This window comes from Micromys minutus, assembly GCF_963924665.1.
Source record: "Micromys minutus genome assembly, chromosome: 23".
Classification (NCBI taxonomy): Eukaryota; Metazoa; Chordata; class Mammalia; order Rodentia; family Muridae; genus Micromys; species Micromys minutus.
The window spans coordinates 45,556,643-45,578,325 of record NC_137958.1 but is presented as its reverse complement, the minus strand read 5'-3'; the positions used below and the strand labels follow the sequence as shown (position 1 = coordinate 45,578,325).

General features: G+C 40.9%; 1 protein-coding gene across 6 annotated transcripts in view; it reads right to left on the bottom strand.

Annotated features, from left to right (window-relative positions):
- PTPRZ1 (protein tyrosine phosphatase receptor type Z1) overlaps positions 1-21,683 on the bottom strand; it is a gene marked incomplete at its 5' end in the record, with an annotated part of 180,400 nt that overhangs the window by 6,349 nt on the left and 152,368 nt on the right. For 2 of the 6 annotated variants that reach the window (XM_080936118.1, XM_080936120.1), the window contains 12 exons: positions 745-873; positions 2,995-3,068; positions 3,377-3,470; positions 4,972-5,118; positions 7,976-8,111; positions 9,433-9,596; positions 11,813-11,947; positions 13,221-13,355; positions 14,574-14,656; positions 17,225-17,321; positions 17,531-17,551; positions 20,047-20,132. In XM_080936118.1, the coding sequence (XP_080792244.1) occupies positions 745-873; positions 2,995-3,068; positions 3,377-3,470; positions 4,972-5,118; positions 7,976-8,111; positions 9,433-9,596; positions 11,813-11,947; positions 13,221-13,355; positions 14,574-14,656; positions 17,225-17,321; positions 17,531-17,551; positions 20,047-20,132 (1,301 nt within the window). Of the gene's footprint in view, positions 1-744; positions 874-2,994; positions 3,069-3,376; positions 3,471-4,971; positions 5,119-7,975; positions 8,112-9,432; positions 9,615-11,812; positions 11,948-13,220; positions 13,356-14,573; positions 14,657-17,224; positions 17,322-17,530; positions 17,552-20,046; positions 20,133-21,683 lie in introns of all 6 variants that reach the window. The other 4 variants (XM_080936119.1, XM_080936121.1, XM_080936122.1 and 1 more) reach the window with 3 other exon arrangements.

The window sequence follows — 21,683 nt, the reverse complement described above, 5'->3', positions numbered from 1 at the left end:
GCATGGGCAGGAGAGGAAGTTCTAGGGTACCACCCTAGCTGAGAAGCTATTGGTAGGGGAGAGGAGCTCGAAGACGCACTCTTCTTTGGGGCTACGGCCACTTGTAAGATGCACATGTTCCATGCATACTGCTATACCCGGGCTTATAGGGTCAACAATAATTGTACTAAGTTGTTAAAAAAAAAACACACATCAAGTTGGAAGAGGTGTGTGATGGGAAATATATTGAGTTGTGGGTGGGTATGGTCCTACTTCATTGTATACATGGGTGAGCCCTCAAAGCATAAATTTTAAAAGTTTCCTAAGTCTCTCCTTCATAAAAGAGCCTTGGCTGATGATATTATTAAGAGGATGTAACTGCTTCTTCAACTATAAATTTTGTGAAATTGTAAATAAAACACTAAAATAAAAAAAATGAGAGACTTAAATGAAAATTTCAGTGCAATACTACATATTTTATCTTAAAAATGCAAACAGAGGTGTATAAACCGCTGTTATTAGTGGTTGCATTGCTGGTGTGCTTAAGCAGTGCCACAGATATCCATTTACCAACTTACATCTACTTCATTTAGGCCTCTCATTCACGACTGTAACCAACAGAACTGCTTACCCAACCCAGTCCATTAAGGCATGACCCCCATGGATCTGTTAGCTGTAAAAATGATGGCTTTTCTTGTGTGTATGATAAGATTCTGGCTATTGTAATCTATTTTCCTTACAAAAAAAGAAAAAAAAATGACATACCATGTTTTGACCATCTGGAATCATAACCACCAGCTGGGCATTGTGATCCCATATCATTCTCCAGAAGTCTTTGATGGTGTGCAGAAGAGGGTGTTGGGTGATGATGAATTCATTGCTCTGGTAATAACCCTGCAAAGCCAAAGACACAAGAAAGGAGCCCCGGCAAATGACCAAACAGAGCAATGTGTTTTTATGTGAAAGTGGTGCATTTAATTGTAGATTGAATGTTGAAATAGTAATAATGTATTACAGTCAACATTTACTGGGCTGTGTTCTAGGTACAGTTTTCTTCCTATTCAGGAATCTATGAGATAGAACTATCATCCTCGTTCTAAAGGCAATTAAACTTCAGTATCTAAAGCTAAGTGCTGTGGACACACTTACCTTAAGAAGTGGCATGCCCACTAGAAGTACATGTGCCAAAATGGCTTGTGAAAGTGTCTCTGGCACTAGGTAAAGTGAAAATCTATGGCTGCGTTTATACTCCTTATTGTCCACAAACCCTAGGCTTCAGAATAATAAATCTTATATCTCTTCACTCCAGGCTAACTTCCATGTCCTGGCCACTGCCTGCCTCCCCTATGTGAGGGATCAGGAAAGTACAGTCCTTTGTGATTGTACTTATGAAGCCTGGAAACTGGTATAACTAGATAGAATGATTTACATGCTATTTACTGAGCTCAAAACTCTCAGCTTTTTTTTTTAATGCAATCATTTTTTTTTTATTGGATGTTTTCTTTACTTGCATTTCAAGTGTTATCCCCTTTTCTGGTTTCCCCTCTGGAATTTCCGTATCCCTTCCTTCCTCCCCCTGCCTCTATGAGGGTGCTCCCCTACCCACCCACTCCCTCCCATCTCCCCACCCTGACATTCCCCTACACAGGGGCATGGGGCCTTCACAGGGTCAAGGATTTCTCCACCCATTGATGCCTGATAAGATCATCCTCTGCTACATAAGCAGCTGGAGTCATGGGTCCCTCCATGTGTTCTCTTTGGTTGGTGGTTTAGTCTCTTGGAGCTCTGGTGGGTCTTGTTGGTTTATACTGTTGTTCTTCCTATGGGGTTGAAAACCCCTTCAGCTGCTTTATGTCGTTTTTCTAACTCCTCCATTTGGGACCCTGTTCTCTGTCCAATGGTTGGTTGAGAGCATCCAACTCTGTATTTTTCGGGCTCTGGCAGAGCCTCTCAGGAGACAGCTATATCAGGTTCCTGTCAGCATGTACCAGTTTTCTGAGGAACTGCCAGACTGATTTCTAGAGTGGTTGTACCAGCTTGCAATCCACCAACAATGGAGGAATGTTCCTCTTTCTCCACATCCTCACCTGCATCTACTGTCTCCAGAGTTTTTGATCTTAGCCATTCTGACTGGTGTGAGGTAGAATCTCTGTTGTTTTGATTTGAATTTCCTTGTTGACTAAGGATGTTGAACATTTCTTTAGGCGCTTCCCAGCCATTTGGTATTCCTCAGTTGAGAATTCTTTGTTTGGCTCTGTCCCCCTGAAACTCTCCTCTCATGATGTGGTCTTTCACTACCCCCTTCTGTTCATTTGAAATGTAGTGGGTGTTAGAGAGTGGTAACCGCACATCACACATCTCCCTGTTTCCCACATCTCCTTGTTTCCTATATCATCCTGTTTCCCTGAGTCTTTTTCGGTCATTTCTTTGCTGGCTGACTAGAACAGTGGTTTGGGAATGAATATTAGGACTCATTTGTTTGAAAGCAAGCTGTGCGAGTGACTACCCTATGATGATAATAAAGGGCACACAAATGTCACCAAAGCACTGAACTGTTCATCTGAAGCCTAAACACAGAAGGAAAGTTTCACACCCCCCACCCCAATTACCCTAGTACCTAGGGAAGTACTAACTTTCTTCCTGGGGTACTAATCTTAGTGTACTGCAAAGCTGGGGTGCTAATTTTAGTGAATTTGGACTCTGTTGAAGTTGATGTACCCTATCTATGCTTTGGTGAATGGAAATATGTTTTGTGTCTACTCATTAGCTCTGAATGGTGGATTTGGGACCCCGTATTTCTTTATGGATGTCAATTAGGGTTTGTTCAGTCCCAGCACATAATGAAAACATCAGGTCTGCTGCTATTCCTCTGACCACTAAAGACTGTGTTGCATAGTCATTGTATTGGACCGATTGTATTGGACAGGTGCTGTCGCTCCATCCAGGAGCCCACTCTACTATAAATTCTGGTAACACAGGTGGCATGTAGATTCTCCCATGATGTCTCTGACTTACCATAATATAGGATGCATTGATGTAGTCTGTACCTTCCCCACTCAGGGATGAAATGCCCACCCTTGATCTTTCCACTGGAACACAGAACATTGCAGGTAAACAAACATATTCACTGCACTCAGCCATCCCCACCCCCAACAACAACCCCCAAATGCAAAGTACAATAGTGTTTCTCCAGGGATACCTTTGATGGTTACTAATTGTTAAAGTTAAATTTTCCAATTTCTTGTGAGACTTCAAGGATTTGAGTTATTTTAAATAATCACATACTGGGTGTAATTAGATCAATATGACAATAGACACGACATAATTAATATACATAATTATTACTGAAAGACATAGAAGTGTTTTACTATTAAAAAATGAAGATTCTGTGACTTACCAGGGATAATGGAGGAGGTTCTGTTCTTCTCCCTGTTACTCTGCTTCAGGGCTGTAGAGTAGTCGCTCTGAAGAATATTTGACTGACTCAGAAGCTGACAAGGGAGGCAAGGAAATGTGAGGGTCATTCCATGCACTGCACCCAGATCCCCAAACACACACTGACACACCTCAACAAAAGAGTGACGTTTACTGCGAACATAGTCCACTCTTTAGATCCCAGCGGTTTTGTCTTTTTTGAAGTCATCCTCTTTTGGGTGGAGTCTCAGAAGACCCTATGCTGCATTTCAAGCCTTTTGATTTTGACAGGATCTTGCTGATGGCTTCCTCGGTGGGTGTGCACCTTGCGGTTCCGACACTTACTCTCACTAGTGTCAAATGGCTATTTAATTTGTGGAATGAGTCCTACAAACTACATCAGGACACTACAGGATGCTACTGGTTTTCTCCAATCACTGAAACCCTAAATTCTATTTTACCGATACTACTTGATAAGTGTGTTATGCATGCACTATCTTGGTACCAAATAGTTATGTAATCAACAAATAGATGGGTTGGTTTTCCACTGAGATTTTTTTTTTTTTTTCTGCCAGTGTTTTGGAATTTTCGTTTCTAAAAACTTGGCAAAGCTTTATGTTACCCTCGACGACCTCACTTACTATATGTTTTTAAATATAGAAAGTATTTCTAAATTATAACCATGATCGATTTCCTCAACTTTTTTTTTTTTTAAAACAGTTTTACTCTTAGCCCAGGCTGATGTCAGATTTGTGGTGATCTTTACGCCTCAGCATCTTGAAGGCTGAGATTCCAGGTGTAGCCATCCCCCAGGATGTTTTGAATTCTTCTTAGATATTCTTTTTCTTATAAACTAGCCCAGTTTCTCTTGAAACTCTCAGAAGTTTGAGGATACAATAGGATTGTGTGCAGAAAAATCACAACCCGCATTCTGTACTGTCTCTGCGATGAGAGGTAGGCCTGCTAATGTCCACTTTCTGAAATCTTTGCAAAGTAAAGTCTGTGTTTTGGAAGTTTGGGAGCAAAGCCTCCCCCCCACAAACACTCTGTTCTTCTTCTTCTTCTTCTTCTTTTTTAATCTCAAGACAGGTGAGTGGGAGAAACTAGGGTTGAGGAAGCTATTGTAAGTGGGTGGTGGCCTACTTTAGTCCGAGGGTTTCAAGTGAGACACAGGCTGTTTCAAAGAGTACAGGAACAGCCTGAGCCACTACACTTGTGCTGAAGTGGTCTGGCTTTTTCAAAGTAAAAAGAGCACTTATCCAGTTTGTATTGTCAGTCCTGTCTGTTCATTCTGTTGTTCTCCTCTGTTCTTCTTTCCTGGGCCATGTCTGCCTTTGTCAAAGTTAGTCTAGGGTTTCTGACAACTTTTCCTTTTGCAACTCAGAATTAAGCATCTCTTTAAAAATCTACCGTGTGGCGCTGTAACCTATTGTAAGGGACAAGGGTGGTTCGAGCACAAAGCCATTAGTCTAGCAACACTCCCAGCTCCCCCACTTGGCCTTGATAGTCAAATGAGGAGCTACAGTGCCTTTCAGTTATGGGGTGACATTCGAGAGGCATTTGAGCACGCGAACTCACCTGGAATTGTTTTTCTAGTTTCGTCTTGCCTGACAGTCCAGCTGTGAGGAGCGTATTGACATAGGAATGAATGTGGCTGTCGGGCACTTCTGTTTCTTTGCTGAGGATGGCCTCGACCAGTGTATCATGAATGAAAACATACTGCTCCTGAGGGAACAGCCACAATAGAAGCAGGGCTTTATATTTTCTGACAAATGTAGAAACTTCCATCTGGTCAGAAAGCTAGAGTTCAATAAAATGGTTGGGAGTAGTACTGGCTGGTTTTGTGCCAACTTGACACAAGCTGGAGTTGTCACAGAGAAAGGAGCCTCAGTTGAGGAAATGCCTCCATGAGACACAGCTGTAAGGCATTTTCTCAACTAGTGATCAAGGGGGGAGGGCCCATCCCATTGTGGGTGATGCCATCTGTAGATTGTCCTGAAGCTGTTTGTATTTTAATGATAATTCCACTTTCCCAAGAAGGGCCTAGTTATGTGACTCCAACTGAACCTTCCCATTTTAATTAGTAAAATAAAGGAAAGCCAGTGACTGGGTGGGACAAGGGAGGTAGAGAAGGGTGATAGGTCTGAGGAGGGGAAAGGTGGTGGCAACATGGAACTTCCCAAGGACCAGCTAGACCCAGGTGATATTGATGGGTGTTAAAAAGCTATGGGCATTAAGGATTTAACAGGTCTAATATCACATATTAGAAGGGCAGTTTGTATCTTTGTCTATTTGATGCAATCTTATTGTGTAGAGGGTTTGTGGTTTGAGAGTTGAATATATAAACCTGTATGGAAAGCTATAGGACTGTAGAGTTGTGTTTGTGGGATTTTGGGGTAGAGAAATACCCCAGGACAGAGGTGGAGAACAGGTGGTAGTAAACTGCCAAGGGAAGGGAGTTGCAGGGATGAGTTGGGCCGTGGTGATGGCTATGACTGGGTGCCAGAGGTATGTGTAACTCCGTATCAGGGCCGGTAAAGAGATAAACTGATTAATATTTTTTTAAGTATTACTGCAACAGCCATCCCTGGGCTGGTAGACCTGGGTTCTATAAGAAAGCAGGCTGAGGAAGCCAGGGGAAGCAAGCCAGTAAGTGACATCCCTCCATGGCCTCTGCATCAGCTCCTGCTTCCTGACCTGCGTGAGTTCCAGTCCTGCCTTCCTTTAGTGATGAACAGCAATGTGGAAGTGTAAGCTGAGTAAACCCTTTCCTCCCCAACTTGCTTCTTGGTCATGATGTTTGTGCAGGAATAGAAACCCTGACTAAGGTTGGCCCTGCCAAAGGTTGCTAATGAGGTCTTGTAGGAAGGTGGACAGAAGAGGAGGTGGCCCAGGAAGAAACACCCTCTTGTCCTTCCTCCTCTGTGTGTGTCTCATTGGTCTTGGCGGATTGGAAGTAAGACAGAAGACTTGGAAGGGCAAAGCCAAGTCCTCTCTTCCTGATGTCTTCAGCCCCACTTTCCTATGAAGAGCGCTCCCTTGACTTCTGGTGGACTCCCTCTCATGGCTGTGTTCTCCTAATTGCCTGTCACACAGGAGCAGAGTGGTTTGCTGGTTAGATACATTGTCATCCCAACACAAACACTGCTGGGAAGAAGAAATCTTAATCAAGGAAATGGTTCCCTCAGATTAGCCTGTGTGTGTGCATCTGTGGGGGCATTTTCATTTTCTTGATTGTGAATGGATGTGAGAGAGTCTCCCCATCCCACTGTGTGTGAAACCATTGCTGGGTAGGTGGGTCTTGGCTGTATAAGGAAGGTAGCTGAGGAAGCCAGGGGAAAAGAAAACCAGCATTCTTCCAGAGGCTCTGCTTCAGTTCCTGTCTTCTCTTCATTAGGGGCTGTAATCTGGAAGCTAAAACAAAGCCTTTCCTGTCTTAACAGGCTTTGGATAGTGTCTTGTCACAGAAACAGAGAACAAACTGGAAAACTTGGGTTCAAGCTCATCTGGTTTGTATATAATGATTCTCTTATATTTCACTAATGGGACTTTTCTCTGGTTCCATCTGATGGAAAGTTATTTCAGTAATGGAATGTGTGTGTATGTGTGCGTGTGCGTGTGTGTGTGTGTGTGTGTGTGTGTGTGTGTGTGTGTGTGTATGTGTCTGTGTAAGTGTGTGTGTCTGTGTGTGTCTGTGTGTCTCTGTGTGTGTTTCTGTATGTGAGTGTGTGTATATGTGTGTGTATATGTGTGTGAGTGTGTATATGTGAGTGTGTATGTGTGTGTGTGTGTTTCTCTCAGACTAGTCACATATTCTTGGTTATTCTTAGGGTCATAGCATAGCTTTTAATTGATCATTTTTATCTGAAAGCAGGAGAAAAAAACACAGGTTTATGAACTCTGTCCTGCCTTGTATATGATCATGCATTTTAAACAGAAACTGAATCCATTAACTGTCTGTGTTGGGCAACTTTAGGTGTTTTCTGGCACATTGAGTGTCCAGCTGATTCGGGATCTTCATCATAATTAGTGTCATATGAAAGATAGTCTTTATTTTTGTCCCCAGATGGCCAAGATTTTGCTGGCCTATATATGTGATTTATTTAAAATTTAGTATTAAAGGTTGGGTTGCCTTCCCCTAAAAGATAAATTGTAACTCAACATAGGAACCTCTAAATATGGTATTATAAACAGGGGCACTACAGATATAAGAGAAATTTTCTTTTTTCAATTTAGCCATCAGGGCACAGTGGCTAGATCCATATAAGTAGAGGAAAATTTAGACACAGGGAAGAGAACCATAAGGAGACTGTGGGAGAGCTCAGGCTGATGCTCCCAGAATTAAGGATACATAGAGCCACCAGAATCCAAAAGACTGCAAGAAAGCGTCTACCTCTCCGAGCTTCTGAAGGATTGCTTCGCCGATGGACTTCAGACCTCAGACCATAGAAGATGCGTTTCTGTCATTTCCCCCCTCTCTATAAGTAGTTCCTCCCATGGCTACCCTCAGAGACTAACATACCTAGATTTCAGTGACACACCCACACCTGAGATTAATAAAGGTACATTTAAGGAGCAATACCTCTGTCTGCACCAAATAGTTCCTTTGAGAACGAATGTGTTTTAAGAAGCCAAATACGTTGACGGTTCCTTCTTGCTGAATCTGTTGCAGCATACTGTCTAGCACGATGTATGTGCCTGTCCTCCCCACTCCGGCACTGAACAGATGAACAGAAAGGAAAACTTCAATGTCGGACGCAAAAGGAATATGAAAGTCGGTCATTATTCATTGTCATGTTGATAAAAGCCAATAAGTGATACATAAACTTAACAACCTAAAATTATAAACAGTGTGGCAGTTCAGGTTCAGGGTAATGCTTAAACGAAGTTTACTTTGGGGTTAGTTTTTGCTGTGAGCCAAACAGCAGGGCAACCTAACTATTTCTATGGGTTATTTTAAAAGTAGTTCCCAGCGTCACTGGTGACGGTTGGTTCTACAGGGCAGAGGAAGTAGACAGTCTGAGAAAAGCAGAAGCATCAGCAAACTCTGAAAGGCAAAGGTCTTGGGTCTGTGTTGCCAGGTAGCCATGTTTGCACAGGTTTTGACACTAATGAAAGAAAAGAATCCGAGGGGGCTTTTGGCTGAAAGTTTTGTGTCAGTGAGACCACAAGCAGTGAAGCCCAAGCCCTGTCTTCTAAGGGCCATTATTACCCACCTTCCTCAAAGCCTCAGTTTGAGGGACAGACTCAGGCAGGGCTTCTTTTCAACTGTCCTCACAAGTACTGGAGAAAGAATTAGCACCTGCTTGGCTCAATAGTCAGGTCCTTGTCCCTAAGCTGGAAGACAACCCTGACCTTCAGAAACTTGTACCCCACCCCCAACCCCTCACCCCTGCATCCTTTGGTTCTTCTCAGTTTGTCAAGCAATCAGATTAAAAACCCTCAAGATCAAGCCGTCCAACTTTATTATCAGCCTCCTTTTGGGTTCTGACGCAGTAATGAAATGCTCAACAGAGTCAACGTGACTTTCAAGAAGTTGGGAAACCAAGAAAGGAACTGGGGGGGGGGCAAACTATTGTTAAAAAGTCATTATTTTGCTCAGTGTCTCTGAACCTGAGTGCCTGTCCTTCTCTAACATATCCCTGGCATAACTATATAGCAGATTAAGTTCAAACCAGAAACAACATTTTAAGCATTTAAAGTCTCATCCCATGGTCTTATGTGCTGCTAATAGATGTTTAAGAACTAGGCCTTTTGCCTAAGATCAAGTGTAGAACAAAACAATGCTGTGCCTGTCTCACAGTTGGAATCCAATTTAACAGTCAGACCAACACCTGCTGCTCTGAAGCCTTTAGCATTCCAATGGTGAGTCTAGTACATTCATGATTGCCAATCAATACCTATGAGGATGGGGATATGATTTCACCCCTCCCCCCAGTTGCATGAAATCATTTCTAGCTTGGGACAAGCTGTTCCCAGAATCCTCATGTGACTGAATAAGAAGTTCTGTGGGTTTGGGAGAACATCTCTGAGACTCACCTGCAGTGGACAACAACTGGCCCAACTGCATGACGCTTGGCCTGGGCAGCCTTTCTCACAAAGGCCAGCACGGGCAGGGAGTACTCGGGAACACCCATGTCAGGCCACTGGGTGTAATGATACTGTGTGACTAGGCGTCCACTGGATCGACCTTTCTGAGAACCCTGGAAGAGTTCAGACAGCTGTTAGCAGCAAATAAGAATCATGCATATTTATGTTGTCCAACATATACATATATACACACACACACACACACACACATATATATACACATACATATATATATATACCTATATACACATATATTGAAGCACGAATATATTGTGATGTGGCTAAATTAAGCTAATTATCATACATTTTACTTTTCATTACCATTTTGTTTTGGTGAGAATATATATGTTCATACACATATATATTTATGTTACATATGATAGTCAACTTTATATGTGTCCGCTTAGCTAGGCTGTGTCATCAGTTTTGTGGACGCCTTTGACTTCATTGTGGTTTCTGATTTTATGAGATGTGGCTGTAATTTAACTTTGTAGGTTGAATAAAGACAAGACTTCGGTACAGAAATGCAGCTGGAACATTAGCTGAAGTGATTTGGGCTCTAACCCAGACAACCTTTAATCAAATTTCTACTCTCATCCACAGACATCACACTTGGTCATTCCCAACATTACGTGAGTCAAAGCAAGTGCAAACTCCATCTACCTAACCACAATCATCCATTCATGTCCATCTACCATCCATCTCTCCACCCACCAATCCATCTATCTATCCACCCACCCATCCACCCACCCACCCACCCACCCATCCATCCATCCATCCATCCACCCACCCACCCACCCACCCACCCACCCATCTTTCCACCCACCCATCCATCTATCTATCCATCTAACTATCCATCCATACATACATACATAATCATTATTATCATCTCTCTCTGTATATTTATATATTTATTTATGTATGTATCTATCTATTCACCCACTCATTCACTTTTATTGATCCATCCATATCTATCTATCTATCTATCTATCTATCTATCTATCTATCTATCTATCTATCATCTATTATCCATTCATCCATCCATCCATCCATCCATCCATCCATCCATCCATCCATCTATTATTCGTATTTGTCCTATTTCTTGTGAAAAATTCAAAGGACACATTGTTTCTCTGTGTATATTTGTCTCACTGATTTTAATTCCTACCCATTTTAGATGGTGGTAGGACTATGTCAGGGTTACACTGTGGAAGTGTCTATATGGGTCAGAAATTATTTTTTACCTACCAGTCTACTGCAGCATGCTTTTTTTGTCCTAAAGGTATAGCTGATGCCTAGCTACATGGAAGAAATTCCCGGGATTCACATGTCCTTGTGTTACGAGCTTTTTTATCTTTAATTATACAGATTTAACTCTAATTTGGTTTTATCACTATGATGGCTAATCTTGGTTGTCAACTTGACACAATTGGGAAGGGAGAACCCCAACAAAGGAATTGCCTCACCAGACTGACCCATGGACATGTCTCTGGGGGTCTTTTCTAATTGATAGTTGATGAAGGAGGACCAGTCTATGGTTGGCAGTGCCAGCCATGGGCCGGTAGGCCTAGGCTGTATAACAAATCTGTATGAGTAAGCAAGAGGGAATAAGCAGGCAAGTAGTATTCCTGAGATTTTTGCTTCAGTTCCTGCTCTGGTGTCCCTTAATGACAAGCAGTAGGCAAACTGTCTTCTTTCCATTCCAAGCTGATTTCGGTTAGTGTTTCATCACAGTAACTGCAGCAAGGATAATCACACACTTATTTAAGTAAAGACTGAATCCACCAAACGATGATCACCAAATGATAATCTGTCATTTATTTTACTTTTGGAATTATTCTGCTGGGCAGATAGGAACTATGATGCATATAGATCATAAACATCTGCAAGCTTTGGATACCTTGTGGGTTACTAATTAAGCTGATTTACATGAATATCTCACACACTTTTTTGGCATGAACACTTAAATCTACCCTAAGAATATTTTCAGTCTGTAATACATCCTTCTAAATTATAATCACAACATTATACAGTAGCTTCCCCGACTGATCTCTTCTTGTGCCTTTTGGTCAACACCACTATGTCTCTCTTTACTCACTTTGGTAGCTACCATTCCACTCTCTGCTTCTAGGAGTCTAACTTCCTGGAGTCCACATATAAATGAAATCACTCTACGTTTGCCTATTTCTGGCTTACACCACTTAACATACTCTCTTCGAGGATTATCTAAATTGTAAATGACAGATATCATTATTTATTAGGGCTAAATAATACTTTACTGTGAATGTATGCTCCGATTTGCTATCAGTTCATCTACTAAGGCACTTACCTTTTTTATCTTTGTGTTTCTTAGGGTAAAATTCCTCACGGTATAATAGGCAAGCACTTGCACATTCTTCTGGCTGACCAGGAAGCTCCCATATTCCTCACTGCCGTCAGTAGGCCAGTACTGGTCACATTTTCTCTGTAAGAGAAAAAGTAAATATGTAATTTTCATGTGTTCTTCACCCAATATGCATACCACTCTTGAAATAAGTAAACATTTGGGATGTTGAAATGAACGGGCTATTATTGTATATTACCTTCTATATGTGGGTATATATATATATATATACTTTTATATATATATATTTCTATACATCACCTGTGTGCCTGGTGCCCACAAAGGCCAGAAAATGGCACTGAATCCCTTAGAACTAAAGTGGCCGATGGTTATGAGCTGCCATCAGGGTTCTGGAACTTAAACCTCAGTCCTCTGGAAGAGCAGCCAGGCTTATAACAGCCAAACCCTTCCTCTAGCTCTGTCCTAAACTTTTTAACTAGTGTCTTTTTTTTTCCTAGATGATGATACATTAGTTGTAGATGACACAGAAATTGAAGGTCTGAAACAAAACCTCGGATGATCTAGTCCCGTTTTCCTCCCTTCGGATGAGGAGGGCAAAGCCGAGTTTCTACAGGCTCTGCATGCGAATGTAGGTTCTGTGCACTGAACCCTACTTCACTCTTCCTTGTGGAGGAAGCAGACGAATTGACTGCCAATGATGAAACTTTTTTTTTTTTTTTATTGATAATAACAGTTTCCCTGGAGTTGTCATGATGAATGATATAGGGATGGGGAGCTGGCTCAACGGTTAAGAGCAACTGTTGCTCTTTCATTGGTTAAAATTTCTAGCAACTACATAGCAGCTCAGAGTGTACCCGGGGATGCAGGCCCCAGGCAGGCATCTGGAGCACACATGTACTCCCAGGCAAAACACCCATCCACATAACATAAGAGGCAAACCATTAGAAAGAATACTGATTGCCTTTCCTAACTTTTTGTGCTTTCTAATATTGATTGTATCAGAAGTTAGACGTAGCTGGAAATGATTGGACAGCTCTGTCATTCTCACACTTGGGAGGCAGAGGCAGGGTGATCAGAAAATCAAGATCAGGGCTGGAGAGATGGCTCGGCGGTTAAGAGCACTGACTGTTCTTCCAGAGTTCAAATCCCAGCAACTATATGGTGGCTCACAACCATCTGCAATGGGATCCAATGCCCTCTTCTGGTGTGTCTGAGAGCAGGTACAGTGTACTCATATATAATAAATAAAGAAAATCAAGATCAACTTTGTAGAGAGTTTGCCATCAGCATAGGTTACATAAGACCCTGTCTCTGAAAATGGAACAAAATAAAATGAACTAATTGAAAACACCCCTGACTGTTGTCAGAGATGTCCTGACAGATGACTACGTACTCTTCCTTTCTCCACGAGGTTTGTTATCATGACGATGACTTCCACATTATGTTCCCATATCATTCTCCAGAAGTCTTCTGCTGTGGACTTCAGTGGACCCTGAGCAGCAATGTAAGCCTTTGGCCTGTTGTAACCCTGGAGAAACAAGTCACAAGTATGTCTCTTGGTACCCAAATCACATGCTTATTTAAAACTGTGGGATCAGACGTCAGCATCCCCTTCCAGTATCAGAAAGTTGCACAAAGAACTAGCAAAGCTGTAGAACTGTGCTCGCACTAGTAAAGATAGCAATTTGCCTTCCACTTAACTTCTGTACAAAACATTGAGTTATCTTGGAGATGACCACAGACCTGCATTTCCGCACCAGATGCATTTGCTCCAAAAGCATTTCCTGTGCTTAAAGTCTGGTCCTTAATTGTGCTATTTCAAAATGCCTTTCAGCCAATGGAGCTCAGTTGTCTAGAGTTAGGAAAGCGCTAGAATTATGGTCTCTTTGCTTTCCTTGGGACACCGAGCCTGGCTAATCATCACCAGCTGTCTCTTAAGGAACAAACACTGCTTTGCAAACACTACTCTGACCTCATCTGTACAAAATGGAAGCATGTGATTCCTGACCTGGTTCTGAGGTAAAAAGTTTGGAGGAGTTAAATGACCACCTGATATCATCATTAGCCAGCGGCAGAGCTGGAATTCATATATATATATAGCATTTATATCTTCCAAGTCTTCATTCTTTGGGGACACAAATGACTTCCACAGGAAGCAGGAAGTGGATGCTCTTATAACAATGATGTTATAGGTGGGAATCCACTTCTTGGAACTCAGTGTTGAAGGTAGAGTTAACAAGAACAGACTGAGACCAGAAGACGGGAAAATGACAGTTCTGCTGACATTCAGTCTACCCACTGGGGAGATTCAATAAATTTTACATAATCTCCCATTCTAAAGAGAACAACAAATCTGATGTCAGCACTACCATGGGACATTTACAGTTTAGATTTATTGATTATCTGTGATGCTCATTACATAACATTGTGCCCGGAACTGTGGGAAAATTCTAATTGAGTACTGGGCCTATGTCCTCCTATTTGTGGAAGTTTCTATCTATGTGAATAGCTACGATTTATCTGGAACACACATTTTGGCTTGAATTTCCTCCCTTTCTTATAGAACAACATAAGACCAATATTATTTAATTCAAAGTCCTGTAGCCACAGGATCTCCTACAATTTATTCATTGTCATTGTTTGCATTTTCATTATGTATCATAAGGTTTATTATACAATGGTATATGCTACATCCTTGTGACATAAGAAATTCAGGGTTTTACAAAATTCCCATAAAAGTGCTTACATCAACATAATTGGCATTGATGTAATCCGTCAGTTTTCCATCCTTTTCAGCAAGTTGTGTGAGCTTAACCCTGCTATGATCGTCTGGAAAAAAAAAAGAGAATAGATTTCACTAAAGTACAGGTTGCTCTTCATAATGAGGATCTTCTATAACTGTATCATAGGTTTAATCATAAAATCAAACTCAGCACAATGGTCTTGAGTGGGGCATATTGGTTTGACAAACGTAACAAAGGCAGATGGGCAACGGCCTCAGCCTGAAGAAAGTTTCTGACGCAGGGAGATCAAGCTTTCGGGAAGTGACGCACAAGTCCCAAGAGGACACAGAGCCAAGAGGAATGCGAGGCAACTAAAGCAACAGCCGAAGCTTTTCGTGTGGCTGGAATCTGACGTTGGAGTCTCAGATGGATTTGGACAGCGCCACAGACAGGGACACCGGAGTTCTAGGCGAGAGAAGCATGGCGGGCGCTTCACAAAGCTGAGGAAGGGTGGTGGTAGACACCCTCTGACGGGGAAGCTGGGAGAGGAAGAGGTGAAGGGGCCTTAGGAGTTCCTGGGAAGGGTTACAAACACGGACAAGGAAGTAAATGCTGACCAAGGAGAGCAGGTCCACGAGTCCACCCAACTGTAGCTGGCCGCGTGAGCACAGAGGCCTGTAAGCAGATCTGTGGCTCTTGAGAGATGGGTCTGCGTGCCAGGCTCCGTTCAAGGTTCGGAGCCTGACACACGTTCTGTCAATCAGGGTTGTTTCCTTCCTTCTCACATAGTTAACACCTGTTTTCCCAGGTTGTTTTTGGCAGGAAACGAAACGGTTGTGTTTACAATGCTAAGGAAACCCCCGGCCCCTTCATAACACAACCCGCATAAATGTCGCAAGTGAAGAAAAAAAAATAAATCTACAGTCGATAAGGGAATTGCCCGCTAAATAGTAAGTGCTGGTGTGAACCCCACGGCAGGGAAGGCCGCAGCCATGCAGACTACTGAAGCGAACATGAGCAGTAAAGGGAGGAAGATGTAGCCCTGTTCACCCACGACTGGGCCGGAACCAGAATTATGGTAAGGCATTGTTAGGAGTCATGTGATGATCACAGGAGAAAGGAACATGAAGCTGTTCAAGATATGGAGGCATAATCTGTAGGCTACCAAACCCAAATCATATACACCCACATCACCACCAACGCCTTTGTGCTGCTCGCAAAATAGAGGAGGGCAATGGTGGCACAAAGCTGTGGAGTAAGAAAACCAATGTCTGATTTACCCAAGGCCCACTCTGTGAGACGCTCAGATGACCAAGAACCAGATACCAGCGAGCTCAGAGGTAACACAAAACCAAATCCTATTGGTCTTAAAAAATAAAGTAGTAATAAAATGGCTCCTAATGACATTCTGTTATATTCATAACAGGCACAGTGCCCTATTCAGCCATTATTAGAGGAGCTTCCTCCTACAACAGGAAGGGACAAATACAGAAATACAGACTCCCATAGGACCCCCTCACACTGAGAGAAACACACACACACACACACACATACACACACACACACACACACACACACACACACGCCGGAACACTCAGCTTTAAATGAGATGTCCCCATCAAATCTTTCCCTTCATCCCAAAGAAAGAAGAGGCAGAAAGAATGTAAGAGCCAGAGAGCATAGGGGGTACTAGAAGAATAAGTCCTAAATTAACTGAGCAAAACTCGTGAACTCACAAAGACTGACGCAGCAGGTACAGGTCCTGCCTGGGTCAGCACCAGATGCTCTGTGTGTATAATATGGCTTCCAGTTTAGCAGTTTTTTTTTTTTTTTTTTTTTTTTTTTAATGAGACTCCCGAGTGTGGGGGGGGGTGTCTCTGAGTCGTGTGGCTTCTTTTAGGATCTTTTCCTTCTGTTGGCTTGCTTTGTCCCACTCTGATGTGACAGTTTTGGCTTGATCTTATTATATCTTATTCTGTTTTGTTTTGCTGTTTTCTCTTAGAAGCCTGTTCTTCTCTAATGAGAGACAGAAAGAGAGCGGGTGTGGGTGGGACGGGAGGTGTGGAAAAGCCAGTACTGCAACCAGAGCAAAGACAGCCTGCAGCAGACGAAGACAGAAATCCAACCTCAAGGAAGGAAGTTCCAGCTCTGCTCAAGGATGAGGAAGAAGGCAGCTAAGAAAATGTGTGTGTGTGTGTGTGTGTGTGTGTGTGTGTGTGTGTGTGTGTGTGTGTGTGTGGTGGGAATGCAAAGAGGATCTTTAGCTGATCCTGTGCAAACCTGAGGAAGAGTTCTATGAAAGGCTGGAAGCAAGTACAGGTGGGGCAGAAAGAGGAAGCCCAGAGATTCTCAGCTGGTCAGCTCGGAGCAAGCGGATGTTCCTGGAAGTCGGACCGTGAGCTATAAACAAACGAACGAAACTGCGGTTGGAGAAATACAGGCTATGGGGCCCGAGGAAAGGACTCGATTAAAACAGAAGAGCCCTGTGCATAAAAGAAACCAAGGCCACTGATGATGGCTCGTGCAGAAGTGACCCTAGTGTAACGCTAGTGTCAGCATGCCGAAGAGTCTCCCCATTACACTGGCCTTGAGACAACCCCACTGAAGTCCGCTGGCAGACAGCGCAGGACTGCTGCGATGAGGCTGTGGTCCGCTGGGTTGAGAACATACTTACAGGCGACGATATTGACGTATCTGTTCTTGTGCTTGTTGTCTGGGTGGTTGGAGCTGTCTGCCGTAATACCTAAGTCAACAGTACAGCTCTGCACTTCCTGGGGAAAAGAGAGGCATGCATCGCATTTTAACGTAAATTCTTTCAAAACAAGTGCTTCTAAATATAAGGAAGACAAAACAAAAAATGGTTTAGCAAAAATTGTATACATATATATGTATATATGTACATATGTATATACATATATAGCATATTTACATGTTACAACTACTTCTTGCTAAAAGGAAATGCAGTGAAATAATGCCTTACCTGGTAAAACTCTTTCAGTGTCTAATGAGGAAATGAATGCCAAAAAAGTAAAGAAACCAAATTCCACAGCACACGACAAATGAGAAAAGAAAGTGTTCATATTAGGTTTGCAATGGAAAACTATGATCATGCAATAAATACATTTGCCACATACTAACACAACAGAACGTTTCAAACAGTTGCACGAAAATCAAAATGCCACATAATTTGGATTCTTAATTATTTAAATGAACAAAACAGTATGTTTCCATAGGGATGAAGATGTACTATGATGAATATTTAAAATGCTAATGAGAACCACGTATCCCAAGACCCGTTCTGCCATAGTTATTGGATTGGCCAAAGTACAAAGATAGTCTGAATTGACCTCAACAGCACTATTTGAAACTTTAAATTAGTGATACAGTTTTTGGGTTATTTTATGGAATAAACAGCTTCCTGTTAGGTGGTTTATAAGAGATTTAGGGTTTGTCTAAACATTAAATACTTCTAAAAGAGTCCTAATCTGGGATTGCATGACACCGTTATTTTGAAACAAAATCTACAAAGCATTACTTTGTACAGATATAACTAGTAGAACTATTAAAGGTTAAAACCTTCAATGAACATAGCAAAAAAAAAAAGTTTGGCTAACTTTCTATTAAAATAGATTAAAGGCCTGTCCAGAAGTGTTTCCTAAACAGCCAGTTTATGATTTATAAATATTTAGAACTGAGGCAGTAAAACCTAACCCTTGTAGTTTCACACAGCATACAACCCAAATATGAATCTAACCTCCACCAAGTTCTTCAACCCCGCCCTATAAAAACGTTTAAAGCCTCTTTGGCCACAGGCCTTCTGAGTGACTAAAAACAGTCTGATATATGAACCACTTAAAAGGTTTAGCATTATTAGTTATTAAGGAAATTATTCAGTTAATGAGGACTTTCCTGAAATCAGACTGAGTTAAAAAAGCAATGAAATTAAGAGGATTTTCTTGAGTAGAAATGTAGTTATTAGATTCATTTAATTCTATGTTTAATAATTTCAGGATTCCTTGATAGGTGTGGATTGATGACTTCCTTTTAGACATTTTTAATTATAATTTTGTTTTGCTTAGGGTTTGCTTTTGTGCACGTGCATGCAGAAAGCCATAGCCATCTCTTGCCCATTCACCCCGTTGAATTATGTGGCTCTGTTTGATGGTGGCCTGATGTTTTCCAACAGGAGTGTCTTTAACAGCACAGTTAACACTGTAGCAATACTGTACTTCAAGTAACCTCTAGGTTCTACTAAGAGAGCAATGTGATGCATTAAATATGAGATTATATGCTACAGCTCATTTCACTTCTATTCCCCGGAAAGCTTTCTAATCTCCAGCCTCTTCCTTCCCTACCTACATCTTGATTGACAGGACATAGAATGTCATTGTTGGGTGTAAGAAGTTGTTGGGTACTAGATCAAGGAACAGTGAATCCTGTGATGAGGCCAGAGCTCTAAAACCTTTAAAGAGCAAGTTCTAGGGAATGTTGGGGAGGCGGGGAGTGAAGAAGAGATAAAAAGGAAATACAGAGTGTGGTGCTTCCTAGCTGGGGTGATGGTGGTGGGAAGGAGAGGCTGACCTCTTCTTACTGATGCTAAGGTTAATGGACAGGATATAAGATCCCAGCACTGCTATTTATTAGTTGTTAATTCGTTTCTATGAAGTTTAAAAGCACAAGTTCTTTTTATATGATCCCATATAATAACACATGACTCCTGGATTGGAATACATGTTGACTGTGAAGGCCCTGGCTGGTAGTATCTTGTAACCCTCAAAGAAAGCTGCTCTCTCTCTCTCTCTCTCTCTCTCTCTCTCTGTGTGTGTGTGTGGGGGGGGGTCTTTATCATTTAACTTGAGACATGTGACACCTTATTTTGAGGAGTATGCTTAAATGACAGGTCAGTAGGCACGATACACTTGCAAGAAATTTTTCCACCTCTTCTTCTAAGAGCATTTTACAGTGTCATTAAAATGTTTTTTATTGGTTATGAAGTTCAAATGATTCTAGAAATATATGTTTTCTTGGAAACTACATGTGATTTTACCTTATATAACAAAAGTTTCTAAATGTTTTTGAGTTTGTGTTGGTATAGGGTTTCATACTTACAGTAAAAGGCTTATATTCAGTTTTGCTGAAAATCAAGTTTAGTGATTTAGTATAATTTATGTAACTTAGAAAACAAATCACTATTAGCTTCTTTAGGTTTTATGAAAATAATGTTTGCTACAATATGTACTTAATGGGAGAGGACTCACATTTATGTTCGTTTCTTTTATTATCTATGTTTATTTTAAAAACAGAAAGCCCAGCTTCTAAGTTATATCATAACTAAAACACATCTCCTAAGCACGTATGTAATTATAAAATGGATATCATATATTGTCCTAGAAACAAAAGTGCTTTCAATGTCTTTACATCATGAAATAGCTTCATGATCAGTCATAGAAATTTATTACATTTGATATTATTAGAACAGACATATTTAAATCATACCTCAAATTCTTCAGTGAACCCATTACTTGCATGTAAGTCTGCAACGTGCTTTGGAAAATGCTTTATTGGAATTGCTCCAATATCATCTAAGTGAATAAAATAAACACATTAGAAAGATAACAGTAGAAATTACTGTCTCTTCCACTATAATGTATTGTTAAAATTAACTTCAAAGTTCAACCATGAAATGCAACTAGATTGCATTACCAACTTTATATTTATTGTAGAATTGCATTTGATTAAATTTTTTTCCTTGTATATTCTAAAGAGAAACTAATTACTTTTCAATGTTAGTTTATTAAGAACCCTAAAAGCATGCTTCTTAACAATGCAGTCATCTTGTTTTGGACAATTTTGTTTAATATGAATAAAGATTGTATATAAATTCTGGCAAAACATATGAAGAAAAGTCATATATTAATTTACTTATTTAATACTTTTTATTTATTTGTATTTATGTTCCCAGGATGTAAAAGATGGCCTTAAATTTGTTATATTGCAGTCACTAGATATAAATTTGCCATCCAGCTTCATTCTCCCAAGTGTGGGATTTGAGGCATTGTTCCATCATCCCCAGGAATAGCGTCAATGGGTCCCAGTGCAATTATAATTGTATAAAGTTTAGTATCTTATTTTTTACAATAAGATATGTATATGTTTACACTTGAAAATATCTCTCCCTTCTCTTTATATGTAAGTAAAAGCATTTATATGAAGGGCATTCATTAATCATAATATGTAAGAAAAACTTTGGAGCTTTTCGGTCTGTAAAGTTTCAGGAATTTTAACTTGAAAATGTACTATGCAAATGAAGCTGTGGATCTGTTAACTTGTTTGTAAAGGGAATTGTTTTCAGTAGCCCGCACTCTGCTCTGCTTTTCCAGGACAGGCTTCTCTGAGATTAAACACAGTAGTTCACAGTATACGGCTTCACACGTGCTGTTTCTAACAAGGAAACGTCAAACACATTTCACTAGGAATAATTATTTACATTAACAGATGTTCAGCATTTCGGCCTTCTAAAAATTTTTCAGCTTCAGTTACTAAGAATTTGCTGATTAAAAAAAAAAAGAAATTAGAATCCATCTGTTCTTCCTCTTAGGTGGGTGGACCTGAACACCAACATTGAATTAGCCAGGGAAGCTTGAGAAGCCGCTAGGTGTAATTTCACCTTCACACCTATAGAAAGATCTTGCTTGAAAGTAGCATTTATAATTAGGTAAGAAAACAAAAATGATCTGCCCCCTAAATCATTAGTTCCTATGAATGTCCTTGAGCCCCCCTCCCTCATGCCCAGCCAACCAATCACTGCAGGTACACCAAGTATTTTGATAAGTTGTTTGACAATTGGTCTGGAAGTGAGACTGGAATCTCTCTTCATTTCCTAATTTTGCACACAGAGAAAACACTTCCATGATCAAGGGTGACTGTTCCAGACCTAAGTGAGTGAGAGGACACATCTTTGATTACTGCTCTTTTGAAATCGAAAAGGCAGGATTTGGAAATTCTTAGCCAAGTTCTTGATTTTGAATTATTGTATTATTTTTAATAATGCATTGTGCTGGACTCTGGCTTATATGAGAGATAATCTGAAAATGATAATGCGGTATGTAGAGCATATCTTTGGAAGTGAAGAA